Source organism: Rhinopithecus roxellana, chromosome 17, assembly GCF_007565055.1.
Source record: "Rhinopithecus roxellana isolate Shanxi Qingling chromosome 17, ASM756505v1, whole genome shotgun sequence".
NCBI classification, from domain to species: Eukaryota; Metazoa; Chordata; class Mammalia; order Primates; family Cercopithecidae; genus Rhinopithecus; species Rhinopithecus roxellana.
The window spans coordinates 39,497,569-39,520,351 of NC_044565.1; the positions used below are offsets into that span (position 1 = coordinate 39,497,569).

General features: G+C 42.7%; 1 protein-coding gene across 2 annotated transcripts in view; it reads right to left on the reverse strand.

Moving 5' to 3' along the window:
• Positions 1–18,357, reverse strand: part of COMMD1 (copper metabolism domain containing 1) — a 237,244-nt gene extending 218,887 nt beyond the window's left edge. The window contains exon 1 of one of the 2 annotated variants that reach the window (XM_010369124.2): positions 18,147–18,357. In XM_010369124.2, the coding sequence (XP_010367426.1) occupies positions 18,147–18,326 (180 nt within the window). In that variant the 5' untranslated portion in view covers positions 18,327–18,357. The remainder of the gene's footprint in view (positions 1–18,146) is intronic. The other variant, XM_030921768.1, reaches the window with a different exon arrangement.
• Between the last annotated feature and the right edge of the window lie 4,426 nt (positions 18,358–22,783).

Below are 22,783 nucleotides of genomic sequence, written 5' to 3' on the forward strand. Positions count from 1 at the left end.
ACAGTGTTTTCCTCATCTGTATATGCCCCTCAATACCTAGTACTGTATTTTACACATAGTTTAATGTATATAGGAATGAATTAAGCACTATTTACCACCTGACTAAAAGGAATACAATTCTGCATCATCCATCATTTAGTTTACCCACCCAGACAGAAGAAAATTAATGACTACACTGAATCTAATGAAATATTAAAGGTTTATAATTTAATAATTTAAAAATCTTGATAGATATCCCATAAAAAGTGGCAGTTTCTGTTTTTGAGTCCACTAATCAAGTAAGCTTCCAAATCTTCATACTCCAAATGCCTGAAAGAACAGCTTAGTATCTGCTTCAGCAAAATCTCTTGAGGCTAGATATCTTGAAAGCAATTTGCTGCCTTCCACATTACCCAAGTCTGATTATAGAACATTACATTAGGATTATATTAAATTACACTGTTATTCAACAAAAAGATCTACAATTTTAGTCACTCCGGAACAAATTTACATGCTAACCCAGAAACCATGCAAAGCAAAGTCAACGGTGGTTCTACGAATAATCAACTTAATTATTTTCTCCAAACAGATGTATATCCCCCTTTGTTATCTTTCTCCTAAATATTGGATATACAATCTTTGGCCAGAAGCCTATATGGGGTCTGTAATGACAACTGGCCGGGCGCGGTGGCTCAAGCCTGTAATCCCAGCACTTTGGGAGGCCGAGACGGGTGGATCGCGAGGTCAGGAGATCGAGACCATCCTGGCTAACACAGTGAAACCCCGTCTCTACTAAAAATACAAAAAACTAGCCGGGCGAGGTGGCGGGCGCCTGTAGTCCCAGCTACTCGGGAGGCTGAGGCAGGAGAATGGAGTGAACCCGGGAGGCGGAGCTTGCAGTGAGCTGAGATCCGGCCACTGCACTCCAGCCTGGGCGACAGAGCAAGACTCTGTCTCAAAAAAAAAAAAAAAAAAAAAAAAAAAAGTAATGACAACTAATAGTCTCTGTGGAATTACTTCACATTTGTCTATTTTAATCAATTTCAAGTTGCATAAAGTTGCATAAGGAGAAAGAACTAAACCTCGCAAATTTTTATAATAAAACTGCCACAATCCTAGGCCGGTCATGGTGGGTCACACCTGGAATCCCAGCACTTTAAGAGGCCAAGGAGAGTGGATCACCTGAGGTGAGGAGTTTGAGACTAGCCTGGCCAACATGGTGAAACCCCGTCTCTACTAAAAATACAAAATTAGCCGGGCGTAGTGGCTCATGCCTATAATCCCAGCTACTCAGGAGGCTGAGGCAGGAGAATTGCTTGAACCCAAGAGGCAGAGGTTGCAGTGAGCCAAGATCATGCCATTGCATTCCAGCCTGGATAACAAAAGTGAAACTCCATCTCAAAACAAACAAACAAACAAAAAAAAACTGCCACAATCCTATAAAAATAGGATGGAAGCACAATCTTCAAAACCAGATTAACAAGGTAAAAGTCTGCTTTTAGGGTAAAACTTAAGAATTTTCCCTGCATTGGCCCAGATTTCTCCAAAGCATAATTCCACATCACAGTTAAATGTCAAAAATCACCAAGTTTTCTAATATCATAATACAAAACATTATAAAACCAAGACCTAGTCATTTTCTGTATTAAAAGGGCTATAAAACTAATTATTTTCTACAATTTTTCTTGTATAATCTGTTACTATAATAAAATGGTAAGAAATATGTTCAAATCCAAAATACTCTACAGAACACATTAACAGAAAAACAGTCTTCTTATCAGTGGTCCTGGAAAAAAAAATTTAAATAAAGAACAAGAATAACTGTAAAGTTGGCCGGGCGCGGTGGCTCAAGCCTGTAATCCCAGCACTTTGGGAGGCCGAGACGGGCGGATCACGAGGTCAGGAGATCGAGACCATCCTGGCTAACACGGTGAAACCCCGTCTCTACCAAAAATACAAAAACTAGCTGGGCGAGGTGGCGGGCACCTGTAGTCCCAGCTACTCGGGAGGCTGAGGCAGGAGAATGGCATAAACCCGGGAGGCGGAGCTTGCAGTGAGCTGAGATCTGGCCACTGCACTCCAGTCCGGGCGACAGAGTGAGACTCTGCCTCAATAAAAAAAAAAAAAAAAAAAAAAAAAAAAAAAAAAAGAATAACTGTAAAGTTAAATAATGGTTTAAAAAACCGATCTTCTGGTTTGCACCTCTAAGAAACACAATGGCTGTTTCTTAGAGATCAAGGTTGTTTTTTTTTAATTATGTAAACAGGCAGTTAAAGAAAGGTGAAAGCAAACTGTCAATCACTATTCCCCCAAAATAATACTGGGTTGGTCTAGTTCTCAGAAACAATGACCAACAGTATATATTCAGATTCAATATTCAATATTTCTGTAAAAGACTAAACCCAAGAATTTAACACATTTTAAATGGTTACAAATGTTTACTTCTATAGTACTATAATTGAAGATCAAAAATATATTTTTTAGGCCGGGCATGTTGGCTCACACCTGCACTCCCAGCATTTTGGGAGGCCGAGGTGGATGGATCTCTTGGGGTCAGGAGTTCGAGACCAGCCTGGCCAACACGGTAAAACCCTGTCTCTACTAAAAATACAAAAATTAGCCAGGCATGGTGGCACGCACCTGCAGTCTCAGCTACTCAGGAGGCTGAGGCGGGAGAATCATTTGAACCCGGGAGGTGAAGGCTGCAGTGAGCCAAGATCACACCTCTGTACTCCACCCTGGGTGACAGAGTAAGGCTCCATCTCAATTAAAAAAAAAAAAAAAATTAAATACACACACACACACACATATATACACACATACATATATATACACACACATACACACATTTATATATATATATATATAAACATATATATCTCCAGGATTTTCTCTAGGAAAAATCTTTAAGGGTTAGGATTCCTTCTACAGTCACTGGAAAATCAAAAAAAAATTGGATCTGCTGTCAAGTGGCTATTTATGACACAAGCAGAGCACTAAATGTTCAAGATGCTTCTAAATTACACCCTTCAGTACTAGAAGCTCATTGTTACTGGCTTTTATTCTGCCAGGTTACTTTTACCCAGTAACTTACTTACCATCTCAGTTCTCATCATTTTAAATAGGACTCCTTTCTTCATCAGCAAAAGGAAAAAATAACCCATAATGAAGCACCATATATATTTCCTATGAAACACTCTACGCAACACCTTAGCCTTTAACTTCATGGGGAAAGAATTTAGCCTTTTCTAGAGGAACACTTTTGGCCAGCTCAGAAATGTAAGTATGAGAGAGTCTCCAGAAGTAACTACAAAGTTTAAAAAAAAATGTATGTTCCTTCTTTCCCTCTTTATTTTTAGAACCTTCTCTGCAGTACTGTTGATGGTCCATGGAGCCTTCTCTTGGGAAAGAGTACTTGATTAGCATAGTATCCAACTTCATTGCATAAATTAACACTTCCGTGTAAAAAAAAATTATTGCTCAAGAATCAGAATTGCTTACAGGTCATCTCGTATAACCATAGCCCTACTACCAGCTGAAATTCATAGGTCTACAACAGGAGAATAATTCCTGAGCCTGTGGAAATTTAAGTGACATAATAATAAAGAAAAAAGAAAAGACAGAAAAATACTGCACTAGCTGTATTAGATCTTTTTCAAGTGATTCTCTTGCACATCCTCGACCTCTGGGGCTCAAGTGATCCTTGGCCTCCTGCCTCCTGAGTAGCTGGGACCACAGATATGGGCTAGTATGCCTGGCTAATTTTTTAATTTTTTGTAGAGACAGGGTCTCCCTATGTTGCCCAGGCTGGTCTCGAACTCCTGGGCTCAAGCAATCCTCCCACATCAGCCTCCCAAAGTGCTAGGATTATAGGCATAAGTCATTGCACCCAGTCTGTACTAGACCTTTAAAGAACTATTGGAGAAGCCGTAAAAGATGAGACAAATGATAGTAGAGGTATACAACTTAGGGAGGAAAATATTCAAATTTATTTAATTATGTGCTATGCAGCTTCAAAACAAAACAATTCTCCGTTATAAAGGCATTTAAAAGAAGCAAAACTCAGGGCACCAGTTCCTACCTCACAATCTATTTGTATGGACAAAGCAGAGCCAAATTAAACTATGTAAAACTTGTAAAATCAATCTGTCTGTGAATAGATAAAAACTGGTTCTCTACTCAATGGGAAAAAAAAATGCGATGAAGCCTGGTCGACGTGGCAAAACCCCATCTCTACAAAAAAAAAAAAAAAAAAAAAAAAAAAAATACAAAAATTAGCTAGGTGTGGTAGTGCATGTCTGGAGTCTCAGCTACTTGAGAGGCTGAGGTGGGAGGATCACTTGAGCCCAGGCAGCAGAGACTGCAGTGATCTGCGATGGCACCACCGCGCTCCAGCCTGGGAGACTGAACAAGACCCTGCCTCAAAAAAAAAAGCAAAACAAGAAAAAGAGGCCAAGGCCAGGCACGGTGGCTCCCGCCTGTAATCCCAGCACTTTGGGAGGCCAAGGCAGGCAGATCACCCGAGGCTGGGAGTTCGAGACCAGCCTGACCAACATAGCTGGGCATGGTGGCGCAAGCCTGTAATCCCAGCTACCCTAGAGGCTGAGGCAGAAGAATCGCTTGAACCCGAGAGGCAGAGGTTGCAGTGAGCCGAGATGGAGCCATTGCACTCCAGCCTGGGTAACAAGAGCAAAACTCCATCTCAAAAAAAAAGTTAATCTTACAAATAAAGCACAGGTAACAGAAACCATCTCCAAATTTCTAAAATTAGTGGTGGTGGTGTTGTTGTTGTTTTGAGACGGAGTCTCGCTGTGTCGCCCAGGCTGGAGTACAGTGGCGCGATCTCGGTTCACTGCAAGCTCCGCCTCCCGGGTTCACGCCATTCTCCCGCCTCAGCCTCCCAGTAGCTGGGACTACAGGCGCCCGCCACGACGCCCGGCTAATATTTTGTATTTTTAGTAGAGACGGGGTTTCACCGCGTTAGCCAGAATGGTTTCGATCTCCTGACCTCGTGATCCACCCGCCTCGGCCTCCCAAAGTTCTGGGATTACAGGCTTGAGCCACCGCGCCCGGCCTAAATTAGTGTTTTAAACATTTACTTGAAACATAAATTTTTGTCAAAGATGAAGCATAATAGAAGTCCAAATTTATAAAAACTATATTCTAAATTAAGATAGAGCTAAAAATGTGGGTGTTTTATTAAGATGAAAAAAAAATCATGATTTTTTTTTCATGTTTCTGCAGTTTAAAGATCCACTCCACCAGACTGCATCATTTATACCTTTCTCTTGGCATTTATCATATATAAGATAGGGACAGTGACATTTACCTTGTGTATACAGCAAGGTTCAGCATATTAGGGGTTTAGTATGCATTTAATAGGTAAATCAAAGATAAACATTTCCTTTAAAATCTCCTTACCCAGCCACTCCTTTAACCCAAGTCAAGGTTCCAGGCCCAGAATAGTTGCTTTGAGAAAAGGAAAACCAAAAACAGATTAATTAAATGGGTTTTGCCCTAAACTAAGAAAAAAGAAAAAAGATTTACAGGACATTTGGCCTCATTACAGGTCACCTGTGTCTATTAAAATACTCTACAAATCCCAGCTGGGTAATCTGCAATTGCTGCTTTATCATGTGATGTCCAGTGATATAGTAACATCAGTCATTTGTCTATTCTTCAGAGAATGAAGAATATGTCTCATGTATTACCATCTAAAGTCTCAAAAATGTTCAGTGAAATTAGCAAAACTTAGTTGCTTAAAAACTAGAGAATTAAAAGGAATATATTTATAGAACTTTAAATTTTCCAGAAAATGGTATTTCTAAATTTAAAAAATCAAGTCAAATATTTAGACATCTTTTTGGATAAGAAATTTTTATTGTTGAGTAGCCAACTTTTCAGCATTTTCTGAACTAGAAACATTCCAGAGAAAGAACATTTCAACATGATGTTGCTTCTAGCATATTTTATCAGTACATTGGCAAGCCGATATTCCACTGCCACCTACAGTAGAAAAACAGAATTACTGCTTATAGGTAAGGATGTAGACAGAATACAAATGAAACCTAAAAGTATGACCTAAGAAGTCAAAAGTTACCAGTCTCTTCTGTTTCCTAATATAAACTTTAAGACTATATATTTTACATCCATTATTTTATACTCAAGTTATCTTCTTACTAACATATGCTATCCAAAATGTATGAGCGAAGTTTCTCCTTAAATTCACTCTAAAATATCAAAAAGGTTATACATGTAATACCATTAATAATGCCATTCTTTGATTTTAAAAAACTCATCACTAACGCATAGTGAACTTCAGCCATTTTGTAAACTTGATACCAAATGCACTTTTTTTTTTTGAGCTGGAGTCTGGCTCTGTCTCCCAGGCTGGAGTACAGTGGCACAATCTCAACTCTGCCTCCCGGGTTCAAGCGATTCTCCTGCCTCAGCCTTCCCAGTAACTGGGATTACAGATGCATGCTACCGTGCCCAGCTAATTTTTTTGTATTCTTAGTAGACACAGGGTTTCATCATGTTGGCCAGGCTGGTCTCAAACGCCTGACCTCAAGTGATCCACCCACCTCAGTCTCCCAGAGTGCTAGGATTACAGGAGTGAGCCTTTGTGCCCAGCCCTAAATGCACTTCTAAGCTTCTGTTTTACTGCAAATGCTTTCCATAAAAATTTTCCAGGTATTTAGCAAGTAGGATCAAATTTTGCTTTTAAAATAATACACACTACAACATGCAAAACATCAAACTACTGGAATATTTAAAATATAAAGGGTATATTCCTCTGTAGGCATTTAATTTCTTCATAATTTACATCACACCCCAAAATGTCTTAGCAATACAATGTTTCTCAAAAGCCTCTAAAAAGAGCTTCGAGTGCTGGGTACAAATGGACTAAATTCCTAATACTACATTCCTAATAGTGCATTTAAAAATCACAGTTGAGACGATTAAATTTCTAAAAAGCTAAATACAGGCCAGACATGTTGGCTTATGCCTGTAATCCCAGCACTTTGGGAGGCCAAGGTGGATAGATCACTTGAGCCCAGGAGTTCAAAACCAGCCTGGACAACATAGGGAGACCCTGTCGCTAAAAAAAATTTTGTTTTAATTAGCCAGGCATGGTGGCACGTGCCTGTAGTCCCAGCTACTCAGGGGGCTGAGGCAGGAAGATCGCTTGGGCCCCAGAAGTCAAGGCTGCAGTGAGCTATGATCGCACCACTGCACTCCAGCCTGATCAACAGAGCTTAACCTTATCTTTAATCAATAAATAAAATTTAAAAAGCAAAATGCAGAAAGTTATGTACAGTATACTCCATCTTGTGTTTGAAATAAAGAAGAGATTACTGGCTAAACATAGTAGTATATTGCTCTTTTGAGAAGATAACTCTTGGAAATTTAAAACATGATCAAATGAAAAATTCAATTAAAAGGCCAAAAGAGGCCAGGTGTGCTGGCTCAGGCTTGTAATCCCAGCACTTTGGGATGCCAAGGCAGGAAGATCACTTAAGTCCAGAAGTTTGAGACCGGCCTGGGCAACATGATGAAACCCCATCTCTACAAAGAAATACAAAAAAATTAGCCAGGTGTGGTGCCACACACCTGTAGACCCAGCTACTCAGGAGGTTCAGGTGGAAGGATCACTGGAACCCAAGAGATCAAGGCTGATGTAAGCCATGTGCACACCACTGCACTCCAGCCTGGGCGACAGAGTGAGACCTTGTCTCATCTCTATTTTATTTGTAATAATCAAAAAACTAAATAAAATAAATAAGTTACATAAAGGCTACAAAAGGCCAAGTGTAGTGGCTTATACCTGTAATCCCAGCATTTGGGAGGCTAAAGAGGGAGGGTTGCTTGAGCCCAGGAATTTGAGACCACCCTGGACAATACGGGGAGATCCTGTCTCTAAAAAAAGATAAAAATAAAAAAATTAGCCAGGCATGGTGGTGAGCATTTACAGTTCCAGCTACTCAAAAGGCTGAGGTGGGAGGAGGATTGTTTGAGTCCAACAGGTCAAGGCTGCAAGTGAGGCATGATCATGCCACTGCACTCCAGCCTGGGTGACAGAGTGAGACTATGTCTCTCAAGAAACTTTTATTTAATCAATTTTAAATTTGTTTGAAGGCTAGAAGATAAAGTTAAGGATGTCAATCAAAAAGTGGGGAAAAAACACATGAAAAATGGGGTAGAAAATAAGAGAAAATTAGAATAATCTGTCTAGGAGGTCTAACATTTGAAAAATCAGAGTGGAAGAAAGAGAATAGAAAAAAAAAAAACAGATAAAAAAATCTGGGCTGGGCGTGGTGGCTCACACACGTAAACCTAGCACTTAGAGGGGCCAAGGCAGGCAGTTCACTTGAGCTCAGGAGTTGGAGACCAACCTGACCAACATAATGAAACCCTTCTCTACTAAAAATACAAATTAGCCAGGCATGGTGGCACACACCTGCAATCCCAACTACGTGGGAGGATGAAGTAGGAGAATTGCTCGAACCTGGGGGACAGAGGTTGCAGTGAGCCTAGATCGCACCATTGCACTCCAGCCTGGGCAACAAGAGCGAAACTCCATCTCAAAAAAAAAAAGAAAGAAAAGAAAAGAAAGGAATTCAGCCAGGTACAGTGGCTCACGCCTGTAATCTCAAACATGAGGCCCAGTCGGGTGGATCACTTGAGGCCAGGAGTTTGAGACCAGTCTGACCAACATGGTAAAACCCCGTCTCAACAAAAAACACAAAAATTAGCCAGGCGTGGTGGTGCACACCTGTGATCCCAGCCATTCAGGTGGCTGAGACATGAAAATCGCTTGAACCCAGAATGCAGAGGCTGCAGTGAGCCAGTTTGCCCCACCGCACTTTAGCCTGGGCAACAGAGCGAGACTCTGTCTCAAAAAACAAAAACAAAAAAAACCCCAGAAAACAAAAACAAAGTGCTGTGATACAGGCATGAGCCACCTCGCCCAACCACAATTATTTCTTATAATATTTTCTTATTATCATTAATATCTTATTACTATTTTTTGTTTGTGTTGAGACGGAGTCTCGCTCTGTTGCCCAGGCTGGAGTGCAGTGGCGCGATCTTGGCTCACCGCAACCTTCACCTCCAGGGTTCAAGTGATTCTCCTGCCTCAGCCTCCCGAGTAGCTGGGACTACAGGCACATGCTTCCATGCCTGGCTAATTTTTGTATTTTTAGCAGAGACAAGGTTTCACATGTTGGCCAGGCTGGAGGTCATTTTTAATTTACTACAGATCTCACAAGTCTACAGAACAAGCTGGTGAAATTTCTCAAAGGGACCAAACAGCAAACAGTGCCCATTTCCAGTTTTTAGATATTTACCAAGTAACCAAGTAATTTATATATATTGTTTCCAAATATTAATAAACATTATGAGTTTGAGAACAGATGTTTGGAGCAGAGGTTAGCACACCACACTTTTTTTTTTTTTTTGGAGATGGAGTCTCCCTCTGTTGCCCAGGCTGGAGTGCAGTGGCGTGATCTCGGCTCACTGCAAGCTCCGCCTCCCAGGTTCACGCCATTCTCCTGCCTCAGCCTCCCGAGTAGCTGGGACTATAGGCACCCGCCACCACGCCCGGCTGATTTTTTGTATTTTTAGTAGAGAGGGGGGTTTCACCACGTTAGCCAGGATAGTCTCAATCTCCTGACCTCATGATCTGCCCACCTCGGCCTCCCAAAGTGCTGGGATTACAGGCATGAGCCACCACACCCGGCTACTTTTCTCTTTTTTTTTTTGAGATGGAGTCTCGCTCTGTTGCCCAGGCTGGAGTGCAGTAGCGCAATCTTGGCTCACCTCAACCTCCGCCTCTCAGGTTCAAGCGATTCTCCTGCCTCAGCCTCCCAAGTAGCTGGGACTACCGGCGCGCGCCACCATGCTCAGCTAATTTTTGTATTTTTAGTAGAGATGGGGTTTTATTATGTTGGCCAGGCTGGTCTCGAACTCCTGGCCTCATGATCCACCCGCCTTGGTCTCCCAAAGTGCTAGGATTACAGGCATGAGCCACTGTGCACGGCCACTTCTTTGCTTTTAAATTTTTAGAGATGGAGTCTCCCTCTGTCGTCTAGACTAGAGTGCAGTGGCTATGCACAAGCATGACCATGCATGCCCTATAGCCTTGAGTTCCTGGGCTCAAGCAATCTTATCACCCCAGCCTCTGGAGTAGCTGCTACTACAGGCCTGTGCCACCACGCAGGTCAGCAAACTTTTTCTGTAAACATTCAGATGGTAAATATTTTTGGCTTTGAAGGTCACATGACCTCTATCAGAGTCATTCAACTCTGTTATTAGAGTGGCTAAAGCTACTACAGACAAGATGTAAATAAATCAGTATGTAATCATGTTACAATAAAACTTTTTTTTTTTTTTTTAAGATGGAATCTCGCTCTGTCGCCAGGCTGGAGTGCAGTGGCGTGATCTCAGCTCACTGCAACCTCCGCCTCTCAGGTTCAAGCGATTCTCCTGCCTCAGCCTCCTGAGTAGCTGGGACTACAAGTGCATGCCACCACACTCAGCTAATTTTTGTATTTTTAGTAGAGATGGAATTTCACCATGTTGGCCAGGATGGTCTCCATCTCTTGATCTCATGATCTGCCCACCTTGGTCTCCCAAAGTGCTGGGATTACAGGCGTGAGCCACCACACCTGGCCTACAATAAAACTGTATTTCTAAAGATAGGCAACAGGCCAGATTAGTCCCACGGGACACAGTTTGCTGACCCCTGGTTTAGAGTACATTTCCTAGCTTTCCTCTTATAGTAAGTGGTATATGTTTTCTCTCTATGCCAATCTTCTTTTTTTTTTTTTTTTTTTTTTTTTTTTTTTTTTTTTTTTTTCTTTTTTTTTTTCCTGAGACGGAGTCTTGCTCTGCCGCCCAGGCTGGAGTGCAGTGGCCGGATCTCAGCTCACTGCAAGCTCCACCTCCCGGGTTTTACGCCATTCTCCTGCCTCAGCCTCCCGAGTAGCTGGGACTACAGGCGCCGCCTCGACGCCCGGCTAGTTTTTTGTATTTTTTAGTAGAAACGGGGTTTCACCGTATTAGCCAGGATGGTCTCGATCTCCTGACCTTGTGATCCGCCCATCTCGGCCTCCCAAAGTGCTGGGATTACAGGCTTGAGCCACCGCGCCCGGCCTGCCAATCTTCTTAATAGCAATCTCCACATTTAAACACTCTCAATTCATTCTCTTATTCTACAAACTTTTACTAAGTGCCTACCACATGCCAGACACAGTATTAGGTATAAGGAATAAAGAAGAAACAATAATAATAATAAAGTCCTGCCCTCTTAATACTTACATTCTAGTAGAATAGTTAACAAATAAATAAGCTGATAAACACATAATATAATTTCATGTAATACTAAGTATGAAGAAAAAGTAAAGCCAGGTAAAAAGAAAGAGGAAGGAAGGATGAGGGTCTTTATAAGTCAGGGAAGAACTCATAGGAAATGACGTTCAGGTAAAGAATGAATTAAACAAATGAACAAGCCATACAAATATCTACAGGAAAAACATTTCACATGTTTAAATAAGGACAAGATTAGAGTGCTGGAAATGAGAAAATGACATCAGAGAAGTGAGTAAGGGTAAGATCATGTAAGGACTTGCGGCCTAGGGCAAAAGGACTGAATTTTATTCTAAGTTTGATGTGAAGCCAGGAACATGAAATGGTTGAGAGCAGGAGAATAAGGAGGTATAATGCACTTTTTTACAGGATCACTGGTACCTATGCAGAGGACAAATTGTAGAGGGCAGGAGTGGAACAGGAAGGCCACTATACGCTGTTGCAAGTATTTCTAGACTTCTAAAATAGGATCTAGGCAGGATGGCTCATGCCTGTAATCTCAGCACTTTGGGAGACTGACGTAGGAGGATCACTTGTGGTCAGGAGTTCAAGGCTACAGTGAGTTATGATTGCACCACTGTGCTCCAGGCTGGGTGACAGAGTGAGACTCTGTCTCTAAATAAATAAATAACAGAGTTTTGTTCATTGCCCAGGCTGAAGTGCAATGGTGCCATCTCGGCTCACTGCAACCTCCACCTCCCAAGTTCAAGCCATTCTCCTGCCTCAGCCTCATAAGTAGCTGGGATTATAGGCACCTGCCGCTACACCCAGCCAATCTTTTGTATTTTTAATAGAGACGGGTTTCCGCCATGTTGGCCAGGACGGTCTCAAACTCCTGACCTCAGGTGATCCGCCCACCTTGGCCTCCCAAAGTGCTGGGATTACAGGCATGAGCCACTGAGCCCGACCTGGATAAATTAACATTTGATTGCTATAACTGAGTACCAGAGTATATAAATTAGTAACAGACAACACGAAATGAGAATTTTCATTAAAGTTTTTTTTTTTCTGAGATGGAGTTTCGCTCTTGTTGCCCAGGCTGGAGTACAATGGTGTGGTCTCGACTCACCGCAACCTCCACCTCCCAGGTTCAAGCGATTCTCCCGCCTCAGCCTCCCGAGTAGCTGGGACTGCAGGCATGCGCTACCGCGCCTGGCTAATTTTGTATGTTTAGTAGAGACGAGGTTTGTCCATGTTGGTCAGGCTGGTCTCGAACTCCCGACCTCAGGTGATCCGCCCGCCCTGGCCTCCCAAAGTGCTGGGATGACAGGCATGAGCCACAGCGCCCAGCCTAAAATTTTTGGTTTAAAGTTCCAATGAGGAAATACAAAATCATCACCAGAAGGCAGTAGTGAATACAGACTAAGGTATACAAAAGGTGATGGATATTCACAGTTAGATTATGCTCTTTCAGTAAACTGGGATTTACTGGAATTGAGCATATCCACAAGCTTAACAGCAATAACAATAAACATCATGCAAACTCATACCTATAAGAAGTTGAATTATAATGTGAGCAAAAAAAGTAGATTAAAATAGCAGTGTTGGGCTGGACACGGTGGCTCACGCTTATAATCCCAACACTATGGGGGGGTCGAGGAGGGTGGATTGCTTGAAGTCAGGAGTTCGGGACCAGCCTGGCCAATGTGGTAAAACCCCGTCTCTACTAAAATATAAAAATTAGCTGGGTGAGGCGGCGGGTGTCCGTAGTCCCAGCTACTCAGGAGGTTGAGGCAGAATTGCTTCAACCCGGGAGGTGGAGGTTGCAGTGAGCCGAGATCGTGCCACTGCACTCCAGCCTGGGAGACAGAGTGAGACTCCGTTTCAAAACAAAACAAAACAAAAGGCAGCGTTTAGCAAACAAGAGTATTTATACATAGGATGTCATCTCCCTAAATAAACACACCATTCCCAATTAATTGACTTCATTGCTCGTTAGGGTCTACCCAAAAATAAAAACTAGAGCAAGTGAATGGCTAGCTTCATGTATCTACAAGCAGATGAAAGGTTTGTCCTTTTGTGATTAACAGGCAAGGCTAGAGAGAGTCAATGTCCCAGTCAAGTAGGATAGGAGGGTTCCATTCTAAACAGAAAACAGAACCAGTACAAATGCCAGGAATCACTACATAACACCTTGGCACACAACATGAAAGTCAGAGAGAAGGGCTACAGCTCAGGGAGCACCTGAACCTGAAACATGGGCTATGAAATATATTGCCAGGCAGTTGGCAATAAGGAGGCTGTTAATACGTGTGTCCACTGTATCCACTGCTGAGAGTTATTTGTCCCGTCCTTCCTTCCTTTGCTTCTACCCTGTTGTTACCCTTCATTTTCACTTTCTTCACAGACCATGATATTACATAGATAACTGAAAGTATGAACTCTGTTGTCATTTATACAAAAAATGTACATCCTGCTTAAGAGCAGGAATAAAAGTTAGAAAGATTATAAGAATAGAAGGTTGTTTCATTTTTTTCTTGCCTCCTCCACCAAGACTCCACATATTGTGATCAAACTGGACTATTCTCCATTTCCTGAACCCGCTCTTTTCCTGCCCCACCTATGCTGTTCTTAACTCAGAATGCTGTATACGCTACCCTTCATCTCAGTCTAAAATATGCTATACTCTCTTCAAAAGAAGCAAAAATGGCATCTCCAAGAAGCCTGCCAGAAAGAACTGAGATCTCTTAATCTATCTTCAGGTGCTTACTCACAATTTTATTTACAAATACAATCACATCCTTGCATCATGCTTATTTATGTATGTTCCCTCTCACTGCAGACAGAGGTTCTATCTGCAAAACCTTTCAGTGTAAAAATTATGTTTGTGCCAGGCACGGTGGCTCACGCCTGTGATCCCAGCACTTTGGGAGGCCAAGGTGGGCAGATCATCTGAGGTCGGGAGTTCAGGACCAGCCTGACCAACATGGAGAAACCCCATCTCTACTAAAAACACAAAATTACGGCCGGGCGCGGTGGCTCAAGCCTGTAATCCCAGCACTTTGGGAGGCCGAGACGGGCGGATCACGAGGTCAGGAGATCGAGACCATCTTGGCTAACACGGTGAAACCCCGTCTCTACTAAAAATACAAAAAAACTAGCCGGGCGAGGTGGCGGGCGCCTGTAGTCCCAGCTACTCGGGAGGCTGAGGCAGGAGAATGGCGTAAACCCGGGAGGCGGAGTTTGCAGTGAGCTGAGATCCGGCCACTGCACTCCAGTCCGGGCGACAGAGCCAGACTCCGCCTCAAAAAAAAAAAAAAAAAAAAAAAACACACACACAAAATTAGCCAGGCGTGGTGGTGCATGCTTGTAATCCCAGCTACTCAGGAGGCTGAGGCAAGAGAATCGCTTGAACCTGGGAGGCGGAAGTTGTGGAGACCCGAGATCGCGCCATTACTCACACTCCAGCCTGGGCAACAAGAGCAAAACTCCATATCAAAAAATAATAATAAAATAAAAATAAATAAAAATCATGTTTGTTTTTTGTTTCCATAACAATTAGAGAAATTTGGCCGGGCTCAGTGGCTCACGCCTGTAATCCCAGCACTTTGGGAGGTGGAGGCGGGTGGATCACAAGGTCAGGAGTTCAAGACCAGCCTGGCCAAGATGGTGAAACCCCGTCTCTACTAAAAAACAAAAATATAGCCAGGCATGGTGGCAGGTGCCCGTAATCCCAGCCACTCGGGTGGCTGAGGTACAGAACTGCTTGAACCCAGGAGGCAGAGGTTGCAGTGAGCCGAGATCACGCCACTGCACTCCAGCCTGGGCAACAGAGCAAGACTCATCTCAAAAAAAATAATAATAATTAGAGAAATTTAACCCTCAGTATTGCTTTTAAGTTAAATAAAGGTTAGATGCAGTGGCTCATGCCTGTAATCCCAGCACTTTAGGAGGCCGAGGCAGGCAGCTCATGAAGTCAAGAGATCAAAACCATCCTGGCCAACATGGTGAAACCCGTCTCTACAAATATTACAAAAATCAGCTGGGCGCGGTGGTGCATGTCTGTAGTCCCAGCTACTCGGGAGGCTGAGGCAGGAGAATCACTTAAACCCAGGAGGTGGAGGATGCAGTGAGCCGAGATTGCGCCACTGCACTCCAGCCTGGCAACAGAACGAGACTCCGTCTCAAAAAAAAAAAAAAAAAAAAAAAAGACTTAAATAAAGATTGGAACTGAATGTCATCCTGAGCCCAGGATTTCAGCCCTAAGTAAAACAATCAAAGGCATATCCCTTCGTTCCTCAGACTAATCGGCTATGCAGAGGTTGTGCTGCGAGGCACCTGCAAATCTTCTGTTGCCTACTCCCAACACCAAGACAGCCATGCCAGCTCCACAACACAGAACCACTCAAAAACTTCAAGTATCCTGGATATTATTCAGCAATGTATTTAAAATAAAGTAAAGCCGGATGCAGTGGCTCACTCCTGTAATCCCAACACTTTGGGAGGCCGAGGCAGGCGGATCACCTGAGGTCAGAAGTTCAAGACTAGCCTGGCCAACGTGGTGAAACTCTGTCTCTACTAAAAATAAAAAATTAGCCAGGCATGGTGGTGGACATCTGTAATCCCAGCTACACAGGAGGCTGAGGCAGAAGAATCACCTGAACTTGGGAGGCGGAGTTTGTAGTGAGCGGAGATCACACCACTACACTCCAGCCTGGGCAACAAAAGCAAAACTCCATCTCAAAATAAAAATAAACTAAGAGAAAAAGTTTTCAGGCAAATTCTTCTCTGGGTATCCTGCTGTTTTATCTCCTAACAAAACAAATGAATCAAAATGTGGTCCACCTAGAGAGGAGAAGTGCCCCCCAATGTTTGGGGATTCTAAGGCATTACCCACACATGTGCTGTTGTCTCTTAGCCTGCAGAAGAAGAGATATAGGCCTCATCCCCATAAGAGACCAAACACCTCAAAAACCCAGATGTCAAATTTTCTAGGAAACTCTCTTGGACTGCTCAAAGAGTAAAATTTGATAGAAATAGGAAGCATTCAGCCGGGCGGCGTGTCTCACGCCTGTAATCCTAGCACTCTGGGAGGCCAGGGTCAGGAGATCAAAACCATCCTGGCCAACATGGTGAAACCCAGTCTCTACTGAAAATACAAAAATTAGCTGGGTGTGGTGGCACATGCCTGTAACCCCAGCTACTCGGGAGGCTGAGACAGGAGAATGGCTTGAACCCGGGAGGCAGATATTTCAGTGAGCCGAGATGGGGCCACTGCACTCCAGCCTGGCGACAAAGCAAGACTCTCTAAAAAAAGAAAGGAAATAGGAAGCATTCACTAGTGATTTATGATTGATATCAACTAAGATTACTTAGAAAGTCTAGAATCACACCTGAGATATAACTCCTTACATTTCATTTGCTTTTTTTTTCTGGATTCAAATCCTGTAGGCAAAATCAGTTTTAAAAAATACAGAAGTGCCTTTTTAAAGAATAAACAGTTTCGAAAAAACAGCAAATTCAAAAGGATAGTGGATTAAATTTCAACATTGACTTTAATCAAAATGTAATTTTAGGCTGTTTAGATTCCCTGGGCCTGTTTCTTAAACCTTTACAATGGGTGTCCACTATATAAGGTTTTTTTCAAGAAACAAATGAAACAACATGTAAAACATCTCAGCACAGTTCCAACACATAGGAGACCTACAAAAGTCAGTAATTCTTTTTATAGTCTGTCTCTAGAGTACATTGACACTAGCTTCATTCCTATAACTAGTTCTCGATCTAAATAGAGTTGTCCAAGGCCGGGTGCCATGGCTCACGCCTGTAATCCCAGCACTTTGGGAGGCTGAGGCAGGTGGATCACAAGGTCAGGAGTTCAAGACCAGCTTAGCCAATATGGTGAAACCTCGTCTCTACTAAACATACAAAAATTAGCTGGGCATGGTGGCGGGTGCCTGTAGTCCCAGCTACTCGGGAGGCTGAGGCAGGAGAATCGCTTGAGACTGGGAGGCAGAGGTTGCAGTGAGCCGAGATTGCGCCACTGCACTCTAGCCTGTCTCAAAAAAATAAACAAATAATAAATAATAATAATAATTAAAAAACTAGAGTTGTCCAATATGATGTTTATTAGCCACATGTGGCTACTGAGCACTTGAAATGTGGCTAGTCCGAGATATGAGCTTTAAGTGTAAAATACTGGATTTCTAAGACCTAGTGAAAAAGGTAACAGAAAATCTTGTCAATATTCTGTATATTGATTATATGTGAAGTGATAATACTTTGGATATTCTGGATTAAATAAGATATATTATTAAAATTAATTTCACCTTTTTGGCTCACATATTTCTATTGGACGGTCTAGTCTATACTTTGACTTCAAGCTGGAAATTATGCTTTCTTAACCATGCAGTGGACTGCTTGACAGATGCCACTCGGGTTAAAGCCACCCCTTATCCAGCAGACACTCATTTTAACGCTCCCAACTTCCACAACCGGGGAAAGCTAGCGACCTAAAACTCTTAATTTTAAAAAATCCAGATCCCACAGATCTGCTGAGGAAACGCGACTGTTACCAAGAGATTCAGAAGAGATGTCTTGAAGGAAAAACCCCCGTGGGTGTCAGTCAGTCCTACCGGGGGACTGGGAACTTCAGCATAAAAAGCTCACCCTTAGGAAAGTGAGAAGGGGCGACGGAACGAGCAAATCAGAAGGAACCCAATGTGGAGCCACGGAGTAGAGATCTGAGGAGGAAAAGCCTTTCAGCTTGTGGGGACGGGGGAAAGCGAGGGGGCGAGTCTGAAGCCAGCGGCCAAGGGGCTCTGCTCCAAGCCGGAGACTAGAGAAAAGAGCAGTACCTTAAGAATCCCCCTCATCTTTGCCAAAAAGGGGCGGAACTCCTCGGGTGGCACCTCTGGATACAGCTGGCTCCGTAGCAGCTCCTCTGTGATGCCGGGGTGCCCGTGGAAAGTGTCCTGGGCTAGCGCATTCAGCAGCCCGTTCAGGGGCTTGCTGCCCTCAAGCTCGCCCGCCGCCATGCTCTGCGAAAGCCCCGCCCCGCAACAGCTGAGCCGTACCCCGCCACGGCGGCCGAGATGTGCCTAAACGGCCTGTGCAAAAGCACCACCGGAAAGCTGGAGGCAAGGCTTCCCCAGGGGTCAGAGTTGGCAGCTTACAGCTTTGCTCTGCAAAACCCATCCCCTTAGGATACCTCCACGGAAATATCCGTTTGGTTCCAGGAGGGTCACTTTGCTTCCCCTGATCCCCTTCATCACTGCAGAGCCTACTGGAAAGAAAGATTGCTCGCAGAGATTATTGGAGATGGGGTAGCAGCCTACAAGGTTGGCAGTTTTAATTTTTAGATGGCTGCATCTCATTCCAGGCCTTGCCAACCCATTAGCTGAATAGGATCGATCACTCAGATTTAATCTCTGCCTAATCCTTACCTGTCATCCTTTGTTCCAGAAAATTTAACTATCTCCCGATTACATAATGTTTTTGTGTGGGTTGTTAATTGCCTTTTTATATACACTTGTCTTGTCTTTCCAGCTAGATCAGTGGTTCTGATCCAATGTTCTTTTATATAATAAATATTTTGTTAACACCTTTTTTACTATCCTGATATTAAATGCATAGCTAATACAACCTCCCACCCATATAATTTCAAAAAATCAATATATTATTCAGCCATAAAATTGAATAAAGTACTGATACATGCTACAACATGAATGAGACTTAAAAACAGGGTAAGTAGAAGTCAGACATAAAAGGCCAAATATTGGACATCTCATTCATATGAAATGTTCAGAATAGAGAAATCCACGGAGACTGAAAGTAATGTAATAGCTGCCAGAATCTGGAAGAGGGAGCAAATGGGCAGTGACTGTTTATAGGTACAGAGTTTCTTTGGGGCATGATGAAAACATTCTGGAAGTGGAAGCACAACCTTGTGAATATACTAAAACCCACTGAATTGTACAGTTTAAAAGATTAGTAAAATGTTTGTATAAACAAACTCTTTTATATTTGGCCAACTAAACTAATGAAGAGAGAACAGCTGTCTAAAGTTACTTTATGGAAATCTCTGTTGTGCCAACATACAAAAATCGTTATTCTCTTGAATATGATTAAGGTATTGTGTTTGGAAGTAGCCTTGAGGGTTCAACCTTTTTTTTTTTTAGACTGGGTTGTTGAGACTCTGTTGCCCAGGCTGGAGTGCAGTGACATGATCTTGGCTCACTACAACCTCTGACTGGGCTCAAGCCATCCTCCCACTCAGTCTCTCAAGTAGCTGGGAATACAGGCTCATGCCACCATGCTCAGCTAGTTTTGTATTTTTTTTGTAGAGACAGGTTTTTGCCATGTCACTCAGGCTGCTCTCCAACTCCTGAGCTCAAATGCTCTTCCTGACTCGGCCTACCAAAGTGCTGGGATTAAAGGTGTGAGCCACCGTGCCCAGCATACACCTCAGTTTCAGGTACAATTTTTGGTAACTTAATCCCAGCACTTTACATGTGTTCTTCTATTGACTTTTTTCCTTTTCAATGAGGAAAATCAGCATCTGATTATAGCTGAATTGTTTCTTTTTAATAGCCAAATGATTTCTATCTTTGTCTCAATCATACTAAGTGTATGAAAACTACACTTGCCATCATTGGTATCAACCTTTTGGTTTTTCCTTCCTTCCTCCCCTCCCTCCCTCCCTCCCTCCTTCTCTCCCTTCCTTTCTTTCCTTCTTTCTTTCTTTCTTTCTTTCTTTCTTTCTTTCTTTCTTTCTTTCTTTCTTTCTTTCTTTCTTTCTTTCTTTCTTTCTTTCTCTTTTATTTTCTTTTCCTTTTTGAGACACAGTTTCCCTCTGTCACCCAGGCTGGAGTGCAGTGGTGTGACCTCAGCTCACTGCAACCTCCACCTCTCAGGTTTAAGTGAATTTCCTGTCTCAGCCTCCTGAGTAGCTGGGATTACAGGTGCCTGCCACCACACCTAGCTAATTTTTGTATTTTTAGTAGAGATGGGTTTTTGTCATGTTGGCCAGGCTGGTCTAGAACTTCTGACCTCTGGTGATGCACCTGCCTCAACTTCCCAAAGTGCTGGGATTACAGGCATGAGCCATTGTGCCCGCTGGCTTCTCTTCATTTTATTAATAAAATATGAGCAAAATGCAATCGAACATTTAAATAATTGCATAAACAAACTCATCACGAAAGGTTGTGACTGCCAAAACTGAACTGAAACTCTTGGCTGTATCACCATACTGTAGTTCAAAATATCAATTCATCAGCTGATATAGAAAAACCTGAACTGAATGAAAGGTGGGTTGGAGTGAGAATGTTAATACATAGAAGAACAGGTGGTAAAATTGGAAGGACTACCTATATATCATTACAGTCAATGACTCTATCTAGTAGTTTAAAAGCTTATTTTTCAATTTTTTTCTTAATAGACTTTAACAGGCCTACTTTTTCCAGGGAAGCGATGACAGAAGAGTGTGCCAGGTAAAGGATACATCAATGTCCACTGAAGCTAAGGATCCATTTGTACTAGTAATCTTCAAAAACCAGACACCCTTCTCAGAGCCCCCACTGAGGATCTAAGCTTCTGCAAGATTCCTCTAAATAGAGGCCTCTACTTCCCTTGATTTTCCAGGAGAATGCTGGTCTCTTATTTCCCTCTAAACCTTTCCACTTTTATTCTGTTTTTTGTCAGATTGAAAAGAAATCACCGAAGGTTTATTTCAAGGTTGCTTCACATCGGCATAATTAGGCTTATTGTCTTTAGCCAATCGGGTATTGTTCCTTTTTAAATAATTATATAATACTTCTTAAAAACATCCCGAAACCCCGGCTCTTAAAGACAAGGATGGAATACTTTGACTCTCTAACAGGAGCAGATCTTTATCTTCAATCAGATGCTTATTGTTAAGGAAGAAAAAAACAGTAGAACACACACACACAATGCTAGAATGATTTTATTCATTGATTCAACAAATATATGAATCCTTATGAAGCAAAGTGCTAGCTTCTAAGAGGGTACAAAATGTGTAAACTCGGGTCATTACCCTGAATTTATTATCTCACTGGGGCAGTTAGGCATACATGTTTAAAAAGGTCATGATACTAAGGGAGTTTATGAATAAAGCGTGAGATGTGTTATACAGATTATAGTTGCTGTGGAAGTTCCGCCCTTTTATATTCTCGGTTCATTACTCCTCTTATAATTTCAGATGCCCTTGTACCCTGTCTAGACTTCATGCCCAGCCACTTTAATTACATTAGCATCTCAGAATCCTCTGCCCACTTGATCTTTCATATCTGCCTTATTAATCCCTACCCCTGGGTAAGCTCCACTGTCTGCTTTCTCAGCTTACTCTCCCAGGGTGCTAAGCCTAGCTGGAGAGAATTGTGTTCTTTGCTTTATCTGATTGTCTATGTGATATCGAACAGTAGTTCTTCCAATTTTTCCTGCTCTTGGAGCTCTTGATCCCAGAGGTTCCTTTATCTCAGCAGAAGACCTGATCTCCTCCTTTGATGAAGGAACCAAGAACTTGATATCATCTTCCATTTTTCCAATCTGAAAATTTTTCTGATCCTCACTCTTCCTTTCCAAAAATAACTTCACTCTTTACTGATGATCCTACCCCCTAGAAACTTCCTCCAGAATTTGACCTAACTATGATTTCCCCTCTCCTTGTGTGATCTTCACTCTCGGTCTCCACTGGCTCCTTCTTCTCAATCCACAAGCATGTTTAAGACTCTCCTTTTACAGCTGTGCGTGGTGGCTCACGCCCCTAAGCCCAGCACTTTGGGAGGCGGAGGCGGGTGGATCACCTGAGGTCAGGAGTTCAAGATCAGCCTGGCCAACACGGTGTAACCCTGCCTCTACTAAAAATACAAAAATTAGCCAGGTGTGGTGGTGTGCTCCTGTAATCCCAGTTACTCAGGAGGCTGAGGCAGGAGAATCGCTTGAACCCAGGAGGTGGAGGTTGCAGTGAGCCAAGATCATGCCATTGCACTCCAGCCTGGGCAACAAGAGTGAAACTTTGTCTAAAAAAGAGAAAAAGAAAAAAAAGACAAGACTCTCCTTTTCCAACCTCCTGCGTTAGTTATCTATTACTGCATCACACATTACCTCAAAGTTTAGTAGATCCAACAACAAACACAGGATCTCATAGTTTCTGTAGGTCAGGAATAGGAGACCAGCTTAGCTTCTGCTGGTTCCAGCTCTGCATCTTTCACGAGGCTACAATCAAGATGTCAATCAGGGCTGTCATCATCAGAAGGCTTTACTGGGGCTGGAGAATCCACTTCCAAGGTTGAGCATCCTCACAACATGGCAGCTGGCTTCCCCAGAGCGAGTGATCTGAGAAAGTAAGCAAGAAGGAAGTCCCAGTGCCTTTTATGACCTAGTCTCAGAAGTGGCACACTGTCACTTCTGCCTCATTCTATTTGCTAGTAGCCAGTTGCCACATTCAGCCCACATTTAAAGGAGCAGAATTCAT